Source organism: Cataglyphis hispanica, chromosome 11, assembly GCF_021464435.1.
Source record: "Cataglyphis hispanica isolate Lineage 1 chromosome 11, ULB_Chis1_1.0, whole genome shotgun sequence".
In the NCBI taxonomy this organism is placed as follows: Eukaryota; Metazoa; Arthropoda; class Insecta; order Hymenoptera; family Formicidae; genus Cataglyphis; species Cataglyphis hispanica.
In genome coordinates, this window is record NC_065964.1 from 5,803,854 (window position 1) to 5,827,043 (window position 23,190).

Genomic DNA, 23,190 nt, shown 5'->3' on the forward strand with positions numbered 1-23,190 from the left:
GTGATATCGTTTAAGTACAGCATTATTATAATTTCTCTTGTAATTTGATAGCATTGACAAACAGTGATCAGTCATCACATATTGTCATATCGATTTCATCTACATATGATAGTCTTTCATGAGATTTTTACGATCTTTCTCATGTTTTTCATTCCAAATATGCAGAGACTTACGATTCGCGATTGTAAAAACTGTGTATATATGCATATCGTTGAAACTTTATAATATCGCGAATTCTCCAGCAAACATTCACCATTAAAACTCACGGAACGTTTTGCGAAATTCGCTTCATTCACGTTATTCCGCGGTGAATAATTTCATTGGACTCGTAAAATTCGAATGATAATCTGCTGAGAGAGAGAAGGAGACACTATTACATTCGAGAGATATTAGAACCTCTCTTTCCTCGGAAACTTTTCGTTTATATCCTATAGTTTAAGTGGCAGCACTCTGTCATAACTTTACAATATAAACTGTATTCGCGGGCGGAAAATATATAATCGGCACGTATATATAACGCACGTATATAACGCTTTCATGTCGTGATAAACAACGCGGTTAATTAAAATTTCAGGAAAGAGAAGTGAAAATTCTGCGTACGACGGCATCTATGATTGCTGTTCGCGTGCATTTTCTTTTATGCAAATTTAACGCCTTGTTCCATCTAATAATGACTTAGGTGTGTTTAGTGAAAGAAAAATGTCATCTATTTCTCTAATAATACACACGATTATGAATTATATAACGGGAATTGTATTCCATCTAAAAGAGATTAAAGAGATCATAATTATTGACAGACGAACATCGATAATATTTGTGCGTTAAATATATTAACGATTTATACGCAAGTTAGATAAAGATTTATGCAAATTGTAAATGCAATTAATAATCGACATATTCTTTTTATTGCGATTTCTTTATTTTTTTTTATAATAGGTTTCGCTATAAAATTATTATTTGACGTAATGCAAATAAACGCTGCGCGACAATATGTATGTATTTTTCCGGGAATATCTTTGCTTTCGCACATTCTGCACATTACTTTTCACACTATGTTTCTTTTCTCGACTAACTTTCCTTCTCCCGAGTGGCCTGTTTTAAAGTTCTGACTTTTCGAATGGAAAAATCACTGCGCCGCTTTCCGCAGAAAACGCAAACGCCATCGGTCGCAAAAGTGATTTTATGGCTCTTCGCTCAAGCTCTCCTCGTGCATTTTGACATGCACTCAACGCATTTCGATAAACGGAAAGATCTGTGTCGTATTTTTCTAGACCAAGCGTATTTCTCGAACTACGTTTCGCGATGAAATCAATGTACACGTTATCTATGTTTCGATATAAAATATATTTATGTATTTATGGATGTCGCGAAAAAATTTAGAAAATACTGAGATAAAGACGACGAGTCGCGGAAAAAGGTGCACACATCCATACTCGGGTTAAAATATGCGAAATAAACCGTTAAATGGCAGCTCGTGACATTTCACATTTCGAAAATATTAACCCCCCGAGTGTGTTACTTTGAACGACCTAACCGACACGACGAAGTCGAGCCGCGCGATCTCGATCTAACATGTATAAATTTTATTTAATTTGATTTTTCATCATACTTTATCTCTCGTACTGAATAGGAAAAAAATTTGATTTTTTTCACCATTGAAAACAAAAATTTTTCACATGTGCTTGGAAAATTTTTATTGCCTTAGTGCGTTTTTATTTATCGCGAATCTCGTTAAATAATATTTAAAAATTTTCGTGCATTTTATGCGTCGGCAATGTTATACGATTTGGCCTGTTAAACTAATTCTAGCGGGGTAAAGGGGCATTATTGATCCATGGTGTCGATGTCACGTGAAATCTGATATGGGTACGAAAATAGAGATCGTTCGCAATCTTTCCGTTGCCACGAGAGCCAACAGTCAAACGAGTAATCGTAGGAAATCAGCTTGTGAATATTATTCTGTATTCAATCCGCCGATGTCGCGATGAATAGATATATAATTTTTATTTATAACTATATTATAAATAATAATAAGATTAATAATAGGTAAATAATTCTCTCTATATTGTACGCTGTCGAATCACATGATTTATAGAATCACACAGAATGTTTCTTGTCAAATATCTTAATCTTTTACGCTTTTCGCTTCGCGTTTGTTTTCTGGATTTAAAATAAAGTACTCCGAGATGGTACGAGACAGTAGTGCATATAGAGACCTTAAAAACAAACTTCGATACTCTTGCTTTTTCGAAGCTGGCCAACATCCTTGTTCCGTGTCTCCAAAATGTCAAAGTTAATGAAAAGATTAATCAATACGGACGCGCGCGACCGAGGCCTAACTTTTGTCTTCGTTTCTACACCCTCTTTCTTTCTATATGCGTGCTATGAATCATTTAAGGGTGACGCTATATTTTAGCGACACGTGTGTACTAGCATTGTATGTTTGCGCTCGATGCCGCGTTGATCCCCAAAACCCTACTTATACAGGGTAGTCTAAAGCCTGATATAATTCAATGTTAAATATTGCGATCTAAAACAGTGAAAATGAATCCAATCGCTATTTCGATGACAATCGATGATTTCAAAATTTTAATCCACAAATATAATTTTAAAAATATTTATCTTGTTTATCTTATTTTTTAATTAATTTCGAATATATGTGATCTTTATTTTAGCGAAAAAAAGTTGAATCTTATTAAATTAATAAAATATATTTAGAGCGAAAAAGCTATTAAGATAATAAATGTTAGTAATTTTTAGAGATTTTTCTGACAAAAAGTAGAATATATAATGAATGAATACGTGCTAAATAATGCATATGAGTATGATTCACTTATTTTTCACTGCTTAAATCTTCGTAGAATAACAGATTCGTCATCATATAATTTACTCTGAAAAATATTTGTAAAAAGATATTTTTTAAAATATATATAGTTTGTGTTATTTTTCTAATTAAATTAAAATATATTAATTATAATTCTCTTCGGTTCCATTTAATCGTATCGAAAAACTCTTAAAATGAACGCAACGTGGCATATTGATACGATAATAATATCAATTTTATCATATGTGCAATAAATGAAATTTTAACTCACTGTCGAAATTTCTACTACATTACAATACTTTATCGCATACAGCATTGGCGTCATGTTTATCGACATGATTAATTGAAATTAATCTCGCGACCGAGAAGGCAGAAATCGCGTTCGTGCACTCTCGGAATGTGGAGGAAAGTGAGTGATTATTAGTGCGTTAAAGTTCCTTTCTCGGTTACACGAACATTAAAAAAAAAAAAAGTATTGTAACATTATCCGTATATGCACGTGTATCAAATACTATTTTTTTTTCGTCGTACAGACGGTTAAATATAAAGACTAGTTTATAAAATTTTAATATACATGATATGTATTTTATATATTTTACTTTCTCAAATGTTTTCTATATTACATATTACATGACATACAAAATTATAGATGGAATTCGGTCCTGAATTTTGTCATGCATTATACAATAGATCTTCTTAAGGAGACTCCAGCGACAAAAAGATATCGATTTATTATCGATTCGGATACATAATCGATTAAAAAAATAAGAAAAATCGGTCGAATGAAAGTTTGGATTAAGAATATATGTGATATTTTTACAAATCCATCAAATTGTATAGAAGAAGGGAGATCAGATATTTATGTCGGCGATAATTGTATCATAAATATTTTCTCGCGCGCTTAGGGATACTCACGAGATTTTCACGCCGAGATGAGACCAGTATCTATTTGGCTTGCGTGCACGATCGTGCGATGTCTTATTCATGAGCCTGATGTCGTTTTATCACACAACTGGGTCGCCGCGATTCATTGCATTTTGTACTTTGACACGCGTGCGTGACTCGCGACGACAATCGCGATCATTCGGTCGTCGTGATTCAACTCGCACGGAGGAAGGGCGAACTTTTTCGTCCGATATCAACCGCAGACACACACAATCGCGAAACTTTGCAGACATTTCGCGGTTCTATAATATTTCGTGACGTTGCTTTTTCCGATAAGCAAATTATAAGCATATTTCTCGTTGTCAAGTGTAGTACGATTTGATGTGTCATCGGGTTTTATTTAGAATCGAATATGTCACGCGACGACGTTTTCAAAATATTATTTTACTAAAAAAAATTTTTTTTAGTAAGGAAATTAATTTATATTTATTTGTTTAGTCTGAAGGAAATTAAACACTTCTGTAAAGATAAAATTTACAAATTGATTTTTGCCTATGGCAAGATCGGTATATGGATGCTCGCCAGATATTTTCTCATTTACATCAAAGACGTGGTTTTATAAACACGTCACGATTTTATGAATGTGACTATAATGTTGCCATAAATCAAGTTGCCTGAGCGTGAAGTTCATTAATTGCGAACTATATAGCTTTATGCATACGTCTCTCGTGCTTTGAAACGATCTGGTCGATAAATGATGCTTTGATAGAACAAATCAATTCGCGATATTGCCTAATGTCCTATTTTCTTCTCCAAGAAAAAAAAAGATTTAATAATAGAAATAAATAATAGATCGAAAAAGAGTGATCCTTCTGCTATCTTATATATTTAATAAAATTTAGTAATTATTTTTAAATAATCATCTATTTAACTCGAAAAAAATTGAAAACATTTTCTCTTTCTCGAATTATTTTACCATGTAAATAAATTTATGATTCTCTTTTTTTGAATATAATTTTATTTTATTTCTTAACATTTTTAATAAAATAAGTTTTGCCTAACTTGCATTGAAATGCAAGCGATGAAATAGGAAAAATGCAACAAACATGAAATAATAGAATGCAATTGTATGGAGCTACACGATTTGTTTGAGTCACATGTCACACGTCAGTACTCCGAGCGCGACTTTCGATTTTTTTCGAACAAATGATCCGTCCTTAGTAGGGGACAGTCGAAAACAACAGGGTGCACTACCATCAAACGATTTCGCATCCCCTGGCACGAGCGCGAGGGTGCAAGGATCCTTTTGCCGCATCGATGCAAATCCACCCGCATCCCCTCCGCGAAATTCACCATACGGCTCTTCCCTTCGGATCGTAGAATCCATGTACAGGGTACGCCAAAAGTGAAATTAATTCCAGAAATTGATTTTTCCGATGATCATTTATATTTCCCAAAATTGGGCCTTAGATTAAACTCACTTAATTTTCAATAGCATAAGACTGGAAAATAATTAACGTTTTAATATTAAAGCAATCGCCATTTGTCTTGTTCGTTTAAATACACTCATTTTTGAGACACCCTATATAACTTGCGGATGCTTCGCAGCGATAAATGGCCCTTTGTCCCTACGGCTCGTAACGTAAGAGAGGTGGCACTTCTGACCACGTCGGAATATAAATGGTCGCCCAGATGGAATATTCGGGACACTCGGCTCAAACTCCTAAGCTTCGGTCTGCCTTTTTTTCTCGAGACCGCCTGTCATTAATGACTCAGTTTGATTTTTTATCACGCATTTTGAAAGAATAGAGTTCAATCTTAGGCTATTAAGGATCTTACATAAGTAGATTTTATTGGGAGAAGAAATCTCGGCAAGAAATTTTGGTACAGATTTCCTCTCTCTCTCTCTCTCTCTCTCTCTACATTACATTGATAGAATTTGATAGAATTCGATAAGTGTCGGAATCAATCGTTATATCATCTTGCAAAATCGTCTCCTCGCTTTTATTTCGTTTCATTCTCGTTGCAGTGATTAATTAATCGTCAAGTTTATATCACGGAGATTGCTTTTTCACGTGCAATCGCCGTTATGTGTGAAATCGCGCGCAGTAGTGAATTTTCATTACACTATTTCGGATCTCTCACGCGATATTTTCCGATACCGTGTAGGTTATCGCTGATTGCTACAGCGATTGCGAGCATTGGACACGATCATCGGACTGATTTTGAATCTAGTAATTTTATCTGTAATTATTCGTTATATAAATTAAAATATTTTTAAATAGTAAAGAATTTTATATACGATTATATATCTATAGTTATATATTAATTAAAATATTAAGGGATATATTGTATATTACATATACAATATGTATTTTAAATGTTTTAAAACTATATTTTAAATATTATGCAGCAATCGCGACCGTCTTTGTACAGACTTTATACAGTCGAATTTATGTCGTATCTGACATGATTAATGCTAACGACATTAAATTGACTTTGCTGCTTCATGCAACGCGAAATATACTCGGTTACGTTGCACCTCACACACGCATAAATTGCTGTATAGTTCACTCGCAAGGCGACTAATTTAATTAAACTCATGTTTACGAAGGATTTGAAGCATCACTCATGATAACTCGTAAGGATTCCTCAATAAGCGAAATCTACTTGTTTCGAGACGATATTTCTTTAAAACGATAAATAAAATAAAAAGTAATTTGATATATTGGTTGATGCGAATGAAATGTCGGATTCTTAAGTGAATATATTAAACTGCATATCTTTTTCCAAAAGCTGTTTATTTAATCAAAATATGCTCCATTTACTTCAATACACTTTTCCCAACGAGATTTTAATACATAGATGCCTGTCTTGAAGAAATTCTGATCTTTAGAATCAATGAACTCTGATATGGCATTTTTCAGACTGTCTTCATTTTCGTACTGTTTAGCCCGTAAAAACAGTTCTAAATGTTTAAATAAATGAAAGTCGGTTGGCGAAAGATCCGGTGAATAAGGTGGGTGCTGCAAAATTTCATATTTTAATTCATTTAATTTCGCAATTGTTTTGTACGATATATGCGGCCGAGCGTTGTCGTGGAGAAATATTGGGCCATGCCGATTAACAAGTGATGGGCGTATAATTTTCAATTTTTCATGCATTTCTTCAATGTACTGGCAATACTTTTCGGCTGTAATTGTCATTCCAGTTCGAAGGAATGAGTAGTGTATTACTCCAGTCACATTCCACCAAACTGTGATTAAAATTTTCCGTTGATGAAGTGATGGCCGTGGAGTATGAGCACAAGCCTCATCCCTATCAAGCCACCGAGCATACCTTTTCCTATTGTCGTAAAGAACCCATTTTTCATCACAAGTAATGATCCGATCGAAAAATGGATCTCGATTAAATCGGGTTAGCAATGATGAGCATACGTTCAAGCGATCCAGCTTATTTCGCTCGGTTAGTTCGTGCGGTATCCACTTATCCATTTTTTCACCTTGCCAATTTCAGAAAGATGTCGCAATATTGTTGTATGGTCAACTTCCATTCTGGCAGCAAGTTCCCTTGAAGAAACAGTTGATTCGTTTCCACCAATGCTTTCAGAGCATCATTTTTCACAGACGTTTCGGGTCTTCCACGCGGTTCATTTTGCAGGGAAAAATCACCAGACCGAAATTTTTCAAACCAACGCTGCACTTTTCGATCGTTCACAGTATTCTCCCCAAACGCCTGGTTTATATTGTGTGCAGCTTTTGCAGCATTATTACCAAGTTTATACTCATATAAGAAAATTACACGAATATCGGTTGAATTCATATCGGTGCAAAATTCAAAACAAATAACAAAAGGAAACACTTTTGAGAAAATCTTCTTTGCTAAAATGTGACTCTGGCAATGGACAGTACGACTATAAACCAGGTTATGTCAAAACAAAAGCATAACAAAACAGGGAGACAAACGTTCACATTTAAAGAAAATCCGACATTTCATACGCACCAACCTAATACTAATGGCGGAATTGAGAATTATATTTTACACATTGATCTGTGAGACAATACAAATGTACCCAAATTATATATACAAAATTTATAAAATAATTAAAAATAATACTTTGGAAAATAGAATTATAACGCGAAAAATATAATTATATAATATATTATTATATATGTAATAAACTAATTTTTTATTTGTTTTTTTTTTAATTTAATTTTATTCATTTAAAAATTAATAATTACCGAAAAAAAATTCTGTTGATATAAAATGTTTTTTTTTTAATATATATAAAAAAATTAATTTTTAATAAATAATTTAAATTATTATATATTATTTAAGCAACGTTAACATATATAAATAATATTTTAATTGATTAATTGATAGATTACTATCGCGGAGATAAATAAGTTTCATAAGAATAACAAGTAATGAATTAAATGATTAATGAATGAGTAATGAATTAAATATTTCTTATCCTACGATTGCTCAGTCATCGCTTATCTTCTTTCTCCTTTTGTCTCTTATTCATCATTCGCTGCTCCTTCAAGACAGTCACATGACATTCATTCGCGAAAACAACGACTAATTATGATCGCGCGGCACATGACGCCCTGACATTAATCACACAATGTGCATTTTATTACATTGCAACAATGCGAAAGATTATTATTATCTGCTCGTCGCTCAAAATTCGCCATTTGGTGACGTTGCTAACAAATAATAAATAATAATGCATGCTCTTGTTTTAAAATAATTTATTTTATCTTATGTATTTTTTTATCCTTCTCGTGGGATCTACCCCCACTACGCCCTGACATACCAGTAGGTATGTAAATAAAAAGCGTCGCTATTCCTTACAATGACAATAATAGAGATAAATTCGCAGAATGTAATATTTAAAAGTGTGCCATTACTTTGTCGACTCGCGCAGGATAGATTTCAATTGAGCAAACCACATAAAACGTACTCGTTTCAAGAGATCATCGATGTGTTTGCTCCATTATACGATTCGTGTATTACTGTGCGCGCTCTCGGTCTCAAAATAATTGGCGGATTACATTTAAATCGGTGAAAAATACAAAGCGCGAAATGCGAGGTTTATTCGAAATTTATTCAAACTTTATTAGAAAGAAAGATTTATCGTCCACAGAGATCGCGATTAAACTATAATTTAGAATATAATTGCTGTCTCGTTTTGTAATTATCAATCGAAGTATACAAATCGCGCGAAATACTCGTTATGACAGACAGCCGTTTTCTCGATACGAGTTATCAATCGCGAGAATTAATCCGTTGATAATATCTAATTATTCGGAGTGTGAATAACAGTATTTTAAAGAGCAATACGACAATATGAAATGTTTATTTCACGGGTCGCTGTGTGTACGACTCAACGCCTCTCTCTCATCATGTAAACAATAGCGAGGTATAGACAATAATAATAGCGAGTTATATACACAATACATGATCTTCTTGTTATCATTCGCTCGGCAAATCTCGAGCAAATAGGAACAGTTCCGCGTGTATTATCGTATGAATACGATCGCGACGAATATTAAAAGGTGTCAAAGGCAATTGTTTTATCATCAATGAACTATTATTTTTTCTCACGATTATCGCATATTAATTAGACTTGCGTACTTTAATACTTTTGTCAATCGCGTAGCAAAATTTCAATGCTTATCGATGATCTATTGAAATGCACGTTTTACAAAATTCGGGTCTACAAGTCTATCGGATATTTTCATTCTGTTTATATTTATCTTGAATAAGAAATTCTCTATATGTATTCACATTAGTAGTAACGAGATAGTCGTTTTTGAACAGAAGAGCGGATCGTAACTTTGTACGACTGTTTCATTTTCTGTGTTTTTCTATTGTGAGATATAATAAAATGCGTGAGTAACGTCGACAGTTGTCCCAAAGTGTCGTAATTAACCGTATTTTCGCGAGTAAGTGCCATAATGGAGCAGCAAAGGACGAACAAGAGAGGAGGAGGAGGAGATGTCGGACGCCAGCGGAGCAACAGTCGGGTAAATAATTTATAATTTATTTAATCTATTATTATTGCGAAGTTTAAGATTTCCTGAAACATCGATGCATTTTGCATTTATCTGGCATCCATTGCTTTCTAATGTGATTCTAAAGTGGCACCATCTGAATTATTCGAAAATTCGGGAAATAATTTATGTCATCTTGTCGCGAAAAGGACAGCGATCTCTTTTATCGGACAAGAAGCGCAAAGTCGCGATAACACTCTTATGCAAAGTTTAATCCGCTGGGGGGGAGTGAGGGGGAGGGGGAGCTTCCCCACCATCGATCTCGCGCATACGGTATTGAGCTTTTCCCGACCGGATATGAGAAACGTTTCCGCGTCTAAAATGTCAGAGGTCATGATTACCCGGCATTGCGGCATCGTATCGCGCGTGTGTATGTGTATATATAGGCGCCCGCATCGCAGAAATTTCCAAAATGCTCCCCCTCGGTCTGAATTAATCTGCAATAATTAATTACACATTAATTTCTCGCATGGATATTACAGCGCGTCTTCGTCTCCGCAGACTTGTACAAAAGAAAGCTGAACTATGCAAAAATATTTTTTTTTTATTATTTTTCTACGATACATAAAATGTCTATTTTTTAGATAAAGTTGGAATTGTCCAAACGAAAGGGATTTTTACCAAGAAAAATTACAAATTTACACGAAATTTTATTGGAATGCGAAATATTTTTCGAGTATCTCGAAAACAGCATATCTCTTTCTTTTCAAGTACGCAATTTTAATTTTGTTTCATTGTAATTTGTTTTGGTGGATGTGCTAGCTGCTAACGAGGGTCGCTTCACTCATGGAAAGACGTTATCCAGAATTTCCGTTTACTTTCATCTCGCGTCCGCTTTGTCACTTCAACGTAAAGTAACTGTGATTGTGTTCCAATTTCGGGATACGTACAAACTAAGGGTCGAAATTCCTCGCGTGCTTCCGAAGGCATCTCGTTCTTGGCACTCTCTATATTTCTCTTGGCGTTTTACTTGCATTCCCTTTCAAACATCGTAAGCAGGGTCTCAAACTTCCTCATCCGTAAAATTCAACGACACAGCTGTCGTTGAAACTTGCTCCGATAATTACAAACGCGTGCTTCTGTCTTTTCTCACTTGCTTTGCTCACTTGCTCTGCTCTTATTATATATCATATAATTATCTATTAATTTTATTTTGAATTACAGTATGAAATATGATTAGCGTAATATTTATAAATTAATGTTTTGAATAAAAGTCTTAAAAAAATTTCAAGGAATGTATTGGAAGGTTAAAGATGAAAAGATTCTTTTTGCGTTTTCTTCGCAGAAATCGGTGCAAACTTTTTTACTTAATATTCTACGAAACTTTCTTATTAGCCTTACATATGATTCATTCATTGAATCGCGAAGCTATACCACATGGTTTTATTCAATTCAGAATTATTCGAAAAAATTTTATAATTTTGTAATTATGCCATAAAATTACAAAATATTCTTTTAACATATCTGTGTTTTTAATAAAAAATTATTGAAGTTACGATGCGAAAATCTTATCAAATGAAATAATACGAATAGGAATAATTGAAATAATTCTCTCTCTCTCTTTCTCTCTCTCTCTCTCTCTCTCTCTCTCCCTTTCTCTTTCTCTGTTGTCTGTCTCTTGGATTCAGGAATTAATAATAGTGCGGCATAAATCAGACTAATTAGCAATTACACGCCTATCGGCGTGAGACTCGCGTTTCGCAAGTGAAGGAACTCGGTCTAGAGCTTTTACTCGTTCTCGAGTATGATGGCAGTCGAGAAGCACATCATAGAAGTGCGCTCTTCACGACTGGAAATAGTCTGACCGCGTGCACAAAGAGAATCGTTCGTCGAGAGCTTCAAGAAAGCTCTCTCGACAATTCCGCAAAATTTCTCACCTCACTGTGGACTTTGTCGAATATGGCATATACTTATCAGTCGTTCCGCTTCCTCGGATTAGAAATGCAAGCTTACTTATTTGTTGATTTCGGGCTTTTGATACCTGATGACTTTTATACGAAGATTGGAGATAAAGGTCATTAAATCGCGCTGAAATAAAATGGACGTAATTAAATTTGCATGAAATTTGATTCTTGTTTTTTCTTTTTGTTGAAATAACGAGGTGTTTTGTTTTGAAAATTTTTTCGACACTACTATTTTACTCGCATCTCGTGTTAATAAATGGTCTTTTTTAAAAAAAAAAAAAAAGACGAACGCAGATGAAAAGAGAACACGATTTATTTGGACGATTTATCAAAGAATGTATCACTTCATGCGAATTTATTCCGCGAGTTAAATGTCCAATAAGTGCATCTCTCTCTCTCTCTCTCTCGCAATAAATTACTATTGAGAATCAATTGAACAAAAAATCTACAGCATTGACACAAATAATAATTAAAAAAAAAAATTTTCTGCGTAAAAATGATAATAATTTTAATTACTTTTTTTCTTAGTTTTAATAAATCTCTTGTCACCCATTTACATTGAGCATCAAAATTTTTATAATTTATTGCTGCTGCTTTTAAAAGCTTGGAACAGTTTTTTTTTTACTTGAATGTATATTTGTGCTATGTGGATATTTAAAAGTGACACTATTCAATAATGAACGACGCGGACGATATTAGCGTGCTTGAACTTCTGCTCATAGATTGACCTGATTTTGCGGGATTATCGAGAGAATGTCTCCCGAGAATGAATAGCAGACGTTATGGCGTCTCTTTATATGGTCAACACACACAAGACATTATCGAACATATTATCCTTCCCTTGAAAAAGATTATCTTATGGAAACTAACGTAATATAACGGATTATTGCCAATTTATGTTCTATAATTTCTGAATCGTTCATAATCTATTTTTATGCATCAAAATCGTAAAAAGTTTTTAAATTAAACAAATTTCTTGAAAATAATTTGCATAAAAAAATTTAAAATCATACACGCACAATTGAATTTAACGCAATAGATTATATAATTTAAAATTAAATTAAATTGTTTTTAGAATAAATTCAAAATATATTTTTAATTAATAAATGTTTAATAATAATAAACGTTTACAATGCGGTGAAAAAAAAAAACAATGAGCCAAGAATCGTTAAGATATAATGTTATATAAACGTTAAAGTTCATTGTTCGATAAATATAATGGTAAATATACGAAAACCGTTTGCGGTTTGTGTGAAGTGTAGCATTGTAAATTTCTAGCTAAATTCGATAACATTCTAGGATAAATAAGGGGAAGTTTGGGAAATGAACGTAGAACGATAGAGTTTCTCGAGTTAAATTTCTAGGAGGTAATGAGACGTTTCGTTAAAAGCTGCTGCGTTAAACTGGATGTTAAACGTGACTATATAGGCGTTTTTTTTTTCTCTCCTTCGCGAGCCGTCCACTCAAACGTCGACCCTTTTCACTATCCGCCTCGCAATTCTCGATTATTCGCCTTAAATTTTTTACACGAATGGTCGATTAAAACAGTACTGTTTTACGAAATATTTTTACACGTCTCGTAATTTAGATGTTTTGATTCCTTTAAACTTTAGAGAAACAGCTCACTTGATATTTATTTATTTTAACGGAGATATTATTATTCAACCATAAAAATTTTAATTATACATATCAGGCAAGAGAGAAAGAGAGGGACGGTTATATTTTACATATTTTAATTTTTTTTTAATAATTTTATATTAAATTATAATGTAGTTTAACTTACACTTTCGCGCGCATTGTTGCTTGTTGTATGAATATGTTTCAAGTATGCTGATATAATTAATATCTAATGTATGTATGTGTTTATGAACACATGTTAATTATGTTAGAGTTTCCTCGAGAATTTCTATATGTTGTGTATACGTTATCGAGTTACATACATACACAATATCCGACCCAAGTATAATACATGTAGTATCATAGTATTCTATCGCTTTTCACACCTTGAGAATTACAATGTACAATAATGCTAGACGATCGCATGCGGTAAAGTCGATGCTGAATAGAGAATGCGGGAACATTGTCACTACTATTATATATTTAGCCCTGATATCCCGAATCAAGTTCGTCACTCTTAACTATTCAATTTACACGATCGCGTCGAATGACAATTATAACGTTATACAATGATGACGTTATACATAGGACGATAAATCGCATGTATATGAGATCAATATAATTTATTTTCAACATTTGTCACGTTCAAAGAGTTTTAACCAATTGAAAAAATAGATGTGATAATCGGAGAATAATTTTTTTATTTTTACAACTGTGTTGCCGATCACAGATTTTCTGTAATATTAAATGCGAGGGGAAAAATATTTTGTATAAAAATATGAAAACAAAAATATACAGTGTCAATACTGAATAAGAATAAATCACTAAAATTGTCATGTGTTTTAAAGGAAATCCCTTTTAAAAGGATTGGTTTAAATGCTTTCTTACATCGATCGCGTACTTGAGGCAGTCGAGCCGGTAATTGCATAAATTGGCAGCTCTCGGAGTAAGGGGGGTTTGAAATAAGATGAAACCGCAAGGCGGAACGAATGACTGATAGCGATGCAAATACCGGAAAAGTTATTGGCATACAAATTGCCGATGAACGCGAAGTTTTTGATTGCCGCAGTTTCGCTCGCGTCGTCGTCGGGGTCAGGCGCAGTTTATATATCGGGGCCAGTACAAACAGTTTTCTCTGGATTTTGATTCTGTATGATATATGGAATTTTTGTTGACTCTTACGTACTCGGAATATTGTATGAAGAAAATTTCTATCACAGCGTTTTATGGATACATGGGATACTTTATATATCAAATTGATAACTCTTAACTGGAGAGAAATGGGATTCAGTGAATTGAAATAATCTAAAGAAATCGGTAATATAATTTTCTCTTAATTGATCCTTTTAAATGATTTTTCTCTTCATTTTTAGTTTAAGAAAAAGAAAATTGTCAGAATTTTTTCATTTTTATTTTTTTTTATACATTAAATTCAACTTTTTTTGCTTTAAGTATCTCCATCAATTTTCTTCGTATCTGTGTGTACAGCAAACTTACTTTTAATAGCTTAGCTATTTTTAGCGCGAAAGAGGGAGAAGGATGCTTCAGCTTATATGAGGTGTCTTCGTCTCTCCAGTTAAGAGTTTGAGTTAGAGACTTTCGCGAAAAAAAAATCAAACGAAATCAAACGTTTAATGTGTCAAGACAAGCACCTATGACACCTTTAATTCGCCACGATATAAGATCGCAAGGAAGAGGAGGTGAAAACCTCGCTTCTTTTCCTCGGAGTATCTTGCCTCGTGTCTGGTCGACCGCGGTTCGTGATAGAAACGGAGGAAAAGCCGGCTATAAGGTAATCGATACGAAACCACCACGCAGCATCCAAGGCTCTGACGACCCTTCGCTTCGTGTCTGCCGTTACTCGCTTCCTCTTTTTTCTCTCTTCCTCATCGATTTTTTCTCTTTTCTTCGAATTTCTTTGGTTGCGCGACACGTAATACGCTTCAACCGTGATTGCATAAAAAAATATTCACTACGTTGGATATATTTCTATAATTCTCTTTTTTTTTATTTAGATTACAAAAGGTATTGTTTATTTAAAAGGGCCAGAAAGAATTTATAGATTTTTTTCATTAAGTATATTCCTAGATTAGCTACTTCTTGAAGATTCGTTTATGTTATGTCGGTTCACATTTAACACCTGATTTCTAAATTTGATCCTCGTATAAATTACATATCGTTTGAAATAGACTTGACATGCAAGAGGTGCAGTCAGTTCCCAGTATCCGAGAAATATTTTACGTGTTGTACTCTCAGTTGATATGCGTGTCGTGCACGTGTCGACCAGACATTCCGTCCCAATATATTCCGTCGACCAGGCATCATGCCGCATAGCGTCGCATAGTGCGAAATATGAATGCACCGCCGTCGTCGACAGAGATGTATCATATATATAATAGCGTATATCAATTTTTTTTCTTCAATTTATACGAACATTTTGCAAAATTTATTCGGATTGTTCGCGCGAAGCTCGACTCTGAAACATTAATTAATTTGGAGTGAATAGCAATTAGTAAATCTCCGATGAAAAGAAGATAGTCAAGCTTAACATTAAAGCGAGATAAATGATAAAATTTATTATTTATCTAACTCGTATTTGATTTTTTGATATTAACGAATTAAAATAAAATTTGTTTTATCGATATCTGCGGTGTCAACACACGGACGGATTTCTGGTTTTTTAAAGAGTATATCAGAATTGATCTTCTTTGCGGTTTTTTCTAGCGCAATTTAACCGTCGAAAACTCTGTGTCGAAGATCATTTGTCGTGGTGTTCGCTAAAGGGAGCTTTCGGTCGATCGAACCGCTTGAAAGGCAGTTTTCCGATGCATCAGTTGGATGCGGTTGCATTTATCACACAGTTCACGGAGAGTCAGTTTTCGTACAGTTCTATCTAGTTGTATGTGTTTTGCGGCGATCTATGCACCTTGCGCCTCGACAAAAGGCCGCAAAGTTCGTGTATACGAACTTCCGCAACGCCAACGTTCGACGAAAGGTTGCGTTCCGCCTTTATCTATCGAATGATGTAATCGAATGTATTATTGATGTCGACGATGAATACAACATCGCACTAGCATTACATAATAGATGTCGAAGTTACGTAATGAATAGTGAATGAAGTTACGTAACGAGATAAGAGTAATCGAAGTCTTTGCATAAAAAGAGTGCTTGGAGAATATGATTATTAATAAGAGAACTTTACTCCCTATCTTCGAATTTGAATTCTTATCAAAAGAATAAAATCGCCAAGTGTCACGAGACGGATCGGTGGATGTCTTGGAATATGTGAACTGCGCAAATGTGTCGCACAGCTGATGCATAATTCCAGGATTGTTTCCGTCGTTTATCGGCAAGAATTAGGTTTCGGGTATATTTATTTCGCATTCCGCCGTCTTAAAGGAATCCCCTTATGGCTTTATACAGGCTGACGGTGCTGGGCGTTCTACTGGGGATTCTCGAATGGGATCGTAGCGTCCCCTGCATTCTTCTCATGTGGGAGTACATGATCGGATACGAGGGCCTCTTCGTGGCCTGCATGGCAGTGGAATTCTTCATCTGCTTCCTGGCAACGAGGGGCAGTATCCTTGACACTGCGGCAAGGGCGCCGATGCAGTACATCCTTTACATCCGGTTGTGTGAGTATTATATTTATTATCCGACACATTTTTATTGTTTATCCGCAAATAGACATGTCGATCAAAGTGACAATCGTGTGAATATAAAAGTCACATATAGTCATGTAGTAGACTATCGAACGTCATGTTTCTGGAACGATGCTGACAGTGTTTTCTATTCTTGCATGATGTTGGAGAAATCTTTCTTTTTTTTATTTCATAAAGGATTCATAAAGAATTTATTTTTATTTCTATAAATTAATTATTATATTTTATAAATTTATATATTTATATATTTATAAATTTATATATTTTATATATTTTCTAACTTTTAATATTTTTTTTCGAAATATAGAAAAGAATTGCGTACAGTTTCCATTTTTGCACCTTTCTTTCATCATCGGAAAAAAAAAATAAATAAAATGATTTGTTTTGTTGAAAAAATTGAAACCTCACAGAAACATTGCGCCACATTTCACGCGATACAGATCTTTTTTAATCTCTCCACGCGATCCATTCTCGATATGTCACTGTTGTCGACAATGCTGTTAAACTTCTATAGACTAATATTGAGAGATCGTCAATATGAAACGTATTGATAAAATGGTTTGATGACAATCATAATATTTATCACGCTGCTACACACGTGCTCTTTTTCATATGTACCTTCCGACGATATTTTTTAATTTTTTGATACTCTAGTTTTCTTTTCTGGCTTCACTATAATTCTAACTTTATTTCCGTAAATTCTTTTTTTTGCTTTTCTAAGAGCATCTCCGCGCTTGCCCGTTCTCGAGGATGAGATTTATTTTTCATTTTAAGGTTTATTAAAATATGCAGCGCCATCGTTTTTTTACTCGAACACTCTTTTACGTTTCCGCGATATATTTTTTATCGGGTCGTTAAATAGCGCAAAATTCGCGCGATATGAACTCGCGATTCAATTACCGCTTAACGTAAATCAAATGTTAATAGAGTGACGCGATATTAAACTGGTTAAAGTGGAACTGCAGTTTACCGGTTAATTATTTTTCCGACTCTCTCACCAATTGGATTGTATAAATTCTTCGCAAAATATTTGAGATAACTGATTTAAAGAGAAATACCATTCATCGTGCGCCGCATTCACTTTTAATACTAAATTTGGACGAATATGAACTTTCCGTAATAAGAGTTTTAAAGAGATCTTAATTATGCAGATATTTTTAATGTCGAGCGTTATAAGAATGTTTTTATGTATAAGAGCTTAAAAAATGTAATTAATGGCAAATAATTTTATTTAATTGATAAGATTGCTTTTGCATCTCAATGCATCCATTTTATATTTTATTGACGAATAAATAAGAAAAGCTAAAGTATATATAATTTTATACATTTCTATATTTCATATTTTTTATGTTTATTTTATTTTTTATATTTATTTTATTTTTATATTTATTTATTTATATAGTTATAAAAGCAATTCTATCGGAAGAATTACATTTTTTTATCTCTTGTTGTGAAGAATCTACATTAAAGAAAATTTTAATTCGTCTTAATTGTCAAAACATGTATTGACAATGAGTACTCAAACATTCAGTGAGAATTCAAGCAGCGAATATAGCTCGACTCGAATCTATTTGTTAATCCTTCGCGGTGATTCCGGATATGTCTGGAGACAGTCGCGATTATTGTCGCAACTGGGTCAATCGTGTTTGTTTTCGCCGCGCGTTTCCTCTTCGGAAGACGGCGCGTATCCGCGCTTCTGTAAAGCTCTCGGCGACGCCGAAGGAAGCTTTTGTTGCCGATCGCTTCGATCTTTTTTTCCATCCGGCGTGCAAAGTTATGTCAACACGCGCGCTTCCTCGCTTATTGTGAAGAGGTTTGCGTAAGCTCTACGATTATAAGGAGATGCATAACGTGAGAGAGATTTAAGAGAGAGATTTAAAAATTTTTCGAGAGATAGTTTTTTTGTTTGTTTATGCATAATCTCTCTTTTTTAAGTTTTTTTAACGCCGATTCTTGAGAGATATGACCGCTTGGCGATTATTTAAAAATTATGTGTTATTTAGCTTTAGGGAAGTTAAAAGAAAATACGATTATGGGATATATTACTATAGGATATATATGGGATTTTATCCTGGGGATTTGTTTCCAGTCTTGGTGTTGGTGGAGACCGGATGGCTATGCGCAGGTGTTACTTGGTTAGCGCGTTATTATCAAACCTGTCGAGTGGACCAAGCTAAAGACGTTATGTTAGGTAAGTTCTACATTCGAGAGACACGAATTAAAAATTTATAAATGTATTGTTAAGGTGGAGAGCAATATTATTGCAAGATTGACACGTATATCATACGTATAAAATTAAGTCTAGGAAAATTAATTAAACAAATGTAGAGAGATTATATGCAACTTGTGTATTTGATAATTAATTTGAAAATATAATTATTACAAATGTAGAGAATTTTTTTTGTACATCAATAATAGTTGCTTTCGACGAAATATACAGCCTTAATGTTTTGAACAAACTTTGAGATTTTATAGGAAATTTAATTCTGAACATAAAGTTTCCTGTAAACATGGGTCGAAAAATGCTTCCTTAAAAAATCGGTGAAAGTCAGAATTAAATTTCCTATAAAATCTCAAAGTCTGGCCGGAACATTTGGGTCCACCCTGTATATTCATATTTTTTGGTCACACAAAAATGTTGTTCGTTATTTCACAAAAAATTTTAATCTACAAAATTTAATTTTGGACTATAAATCAATTTAAATAAATGAAAAATATTTCGTGAATTTTTGCAAACTAGGTTTGGTGATATCGAACTGGTGCTTGCTGGCGTTGCTGATGGTGACTATTTGGTGCACGTACGACGCCGCCGGCAGGTCCTGGGTAAAGATGAAAAAATATCAGCGCAGCATGAGGGAGGCGGAGTCGAGGGGGGCCAGATTGCATTACAAGCGCAGCGGCAGCAGAAATAGAAATTGGCGACAACGGTGAGTCACCCTTATATATTATAATGCGCGACGATAATGTTTAGCGGTTTCTCTGCATTTATTATTTTATATAAATATTTAAAAAACGATTTTTTCTCTTTAAATTAAAAAAGAACAATTTTATTCCATTTTTATATTTTCTTGAGGAGACACACGAGAGAGAGATTGCTCGATATCTCTAAAATTTTTACCTCGTATTTCTTACATTTTTCTTCGATAATAACCGAACGCGAAATACCATTCCGACTTTACCATGATAAATGAAGATCGGAAAATCTCTCGGACGCGGTATTCGAAGCAACGAGATTGCCTCGCGGAAAATTTGCGGTGTGCTTCCCAGATGCCTTTCACCGCGGAGTCGCGATTGTTTCGCTATGACGACCGCGTCGTTTCACGGATCTATACTTTATGTCCCATTCGGGCGCGATTTTGCTTTGATATGGTTTTTACGATCGTTCGCGGTGGCGCCTCGGTGAGCACCAGAATGTCCATCTAAACGCGCATACGGTTTTGTGTTGCAGAAAAGTTATACGCGCCTATCAGGATAGCTGGGACAATAGGTGCAGGCTGCTGTTCTGCTGCATGGGTAACTCCGATCGCAGTCGAGTGAGTAACGCGAAGAAATTAATCTATTGTAGATTAAATCTCTAGAAGAGTATCTTTTCTTTTTATGTAGAAAAAGATTAAAAAATAAATCTTGTAGAGACACACAACTCGAAAATATGCTGATTAAAAATATCTAAAATGTAAATATAGATCTGCCAGAATATCTGATTATAATCTACTTTGAGCATAAAAATGAGAAATCATTCGGATTTGAAAAATAATGCTTAATCTTAATCAAATTGGAATAAGTGGATCAGATGTCAAGATATTTAATTTTCAAATTTCAAAGAATCGAGAAATGATAGAGAAGATTATTTTCGCGCTTATCCTGAAAGAAGATAATGACGTTGCTCGTAGAACTCGTTTGCCGACATCGCCCGGCTGCTGAGCGACTTCTTCCGCGATCTGGACGTAGTACCCTCGGACGTGGTGGCCGGTCTGGTGCTACTCAGAAAGTTTCAAAAGATCGAGCGCGAGTTGATAGTCAAGCAGCGCAAGAATGATACGTACGAGTTCCTGTCGGGAGTGCCGGTGACGCCGCGTACCAAGTTCCTGTCCCTGACCGAGGACGGCGATCTGGGCCACTTTCAATTGGCCATCCACTATATGCACTTTGCCCTGGCCGCTTACGGCTGGCCCATGTTTCTTGTCGATCCCTCCACCGAGCTCTGCCAGTTATGCACCAGGTAAATCTTTGGGATTTCTCGAAATATTGTCATGTAACATTTTAATTTACTGCAATTTTAATTGAACTGCAATGGCCAAAACTTGCTTTTGCAAAATAATCTCAATTTTGAGAAAATATTATTAATCTAAATAATTATGTCAATATTTCAATAATTATTTTGTGAGCATCTACAATTAAAATATATATTTATTATTACCAATATTTCATATTAAGAAATCTTACTTTAGGAAAAATTTTTATTTGCATTAAAATATAAATGCTTCATTCATGAACGAAGCATTTCATTATATTTAGAACAAAAGGGCGCTCTTTGAGCATTATGTGTGTATAGATTTGTTAATTTCCTAAAACTTGTCTTAAATAAATATATAGTAACATACTTTTAATGTAAACATAAGAAAACTTTGCTAGAAATATTTGCGAGAAAGTGCGAACAAGAAAGTATGCGACGGAAGAAGGTTTGAAAGATATTAAAGTTGCAAGTCAATATTTTCAAGAGTGAACAACAACGTGGAGTAACTTTATAACTTTAAAATTAGTATATAATCGGGAGCTGTTAGAAACATTGTTTAATCTAAAGTATATATTTTCTATTATATAATATTCCCCGCCGTGTCAAAGTGTTCTCTCAAGCATGACACACTGATCTTCTTTATCCCCGTAAACATACAGGTCGGCCTCGTTATTGCTTTTGTTTCATCATTCTATTTATCTTCTGTTCCCGTAGATTACAATGTGGCTGTTTCCCATGCGGCGCCCGTCACGAGGACGAGGCGACGATCGTCGAGGACAATTGCTGCCGGTGCAATTACGCCGCCCTGAGCAGGATGCTCGACTTAGGGGAGATCGAGGTCGTCTACGCGACCTTCCACGTCGATGTCGGCGAGACGCCGTTCTTCGTCGCGCTCGATTATACGAAGAAAAAGGTTTGTCTGAGCTTGGGTTTATCTCGTTCGAATATCATTCATTAATCCCTGTTGTCGTTGCGATAACTGTCGCCGCGGAACTACCTCTTTTACGTAAACAAGCAAAGTTTATTCTATCAACATTTGGATTAAGCTACGATGGATAAGACGGGCTTCGATAGAGCCAATCGTTAGATGTTGATTGCATTTAGAAATAATCCCGTTATCTCATTTAGTAGCAGAAGAATTAATGAATTTAAATCTCTTTTATATCTTTCAATCGTTATTGCCAATTCATTATCGTTTCTTTGAATCTTATACTTTTCTTCAGAAATATTTTTAATAATTATCATTTTTACGAGATTTTATTTTGTTTTTATTTATTTTTTTTTTTAATTAGTTCTCTGTATTTCGATCACATGTTTCACGTAGATTGTAATCAGTATACGAGGGACCATAAGCATGAAGGACGTGCTAACGGACTTGAACGCCGAAGGCGAGGTTCTACCTTTGTCGCCACCGCGAGAGGACTGGTTCGGTCACAAGGGGATGGTACAGGCCGCCGAATACATACGCAAGAAGTTACAGGAAGAGGATATTATCGCGCGTGCTCGCGCCAAGGTAGGTATATCATGTGCAAATGAGCCGCGCCTTATCACTCGTTATCGGCACAAACGATAATCCCGGAATAATTATTACTCGGCACTTCCCACGTTATCTTCATAATAATCAGACACGCGAATAATTTTTAATAAAATGAGCAACATACCTTATTTATTTAAATTTTGTGCTTGGAGAACGTGAAGAGTTTGCTTTGGCATTTAATATACAGTGTGTTTCTTTTTTTAACACAATAGAAAAATAAATCACTCTCTTATTGATTCTTGCTGAATATGTATTAAGAAAAAAAGAGAGAGAAAAAAAACATCATCCAGATCTTCCATAAGCATCTACACGCTCCCGGTCGCAGGGAGATGTGCCAGTAACCTTTTTATCGCGGATTTAACCGGCCAACGTGTCTCGTCGAGCGTATTTCTTTTCGAGACAGTTAAATTTTTCAGTTCACCGTTCCGCCCGATAGATAAAGCTTATGTACTGTTTGAATAGACGATA

General features: G+C 34.6%; 1 protein-coding gene across 6 annotated transcripts in view; it reads left to right on the forward strand.

The window, feature by feature from the left end:
* Nucleotides 1-23,190, forward strand: part of LOC126852694 (diacylglycerol lipase-alpha) — a 43,863-nt gene that overhangs the window by 9,247 nt on the left and 11,426 nt on the right. For 5 of the 6 annotated variants that reach the window (XM_050597732.1, XM_050597733.1, XM_050597734.1 and 2 more), the window contains 7 exons: nt 16,713-16,924; nt 19,041-19,142; nt 19,692-19,878; nt 20,400-20,484; nt 20,842-21,170; nt 21,900-22,098; nt 22,510-22,698. In XM_050597732.1, coding sequence (XP_050453689.1) covers nt 16,713-16,924; nt 19,041-19,142; nt 19,692-19,878; nt 20,400-20,484; nt 20,842-21,170; nt 21,900-22,098; nt 22,510-22,698 — 1,303 coding nt within the window. Of the gene's footprint in view, nt 1-9,665; nt 9,742-16,712; nt 16,925-19,040; nt 19,143-19,691; nt 19,879-20,399; nt 20,485-20,841; nt 21,171-21,899; nt 22,099-22,509; nt 22,699-23,190 lie in introns of all 6 variants that reach the window. The other variant, XM_050597735.1, reaches the window with a different exon arrangement.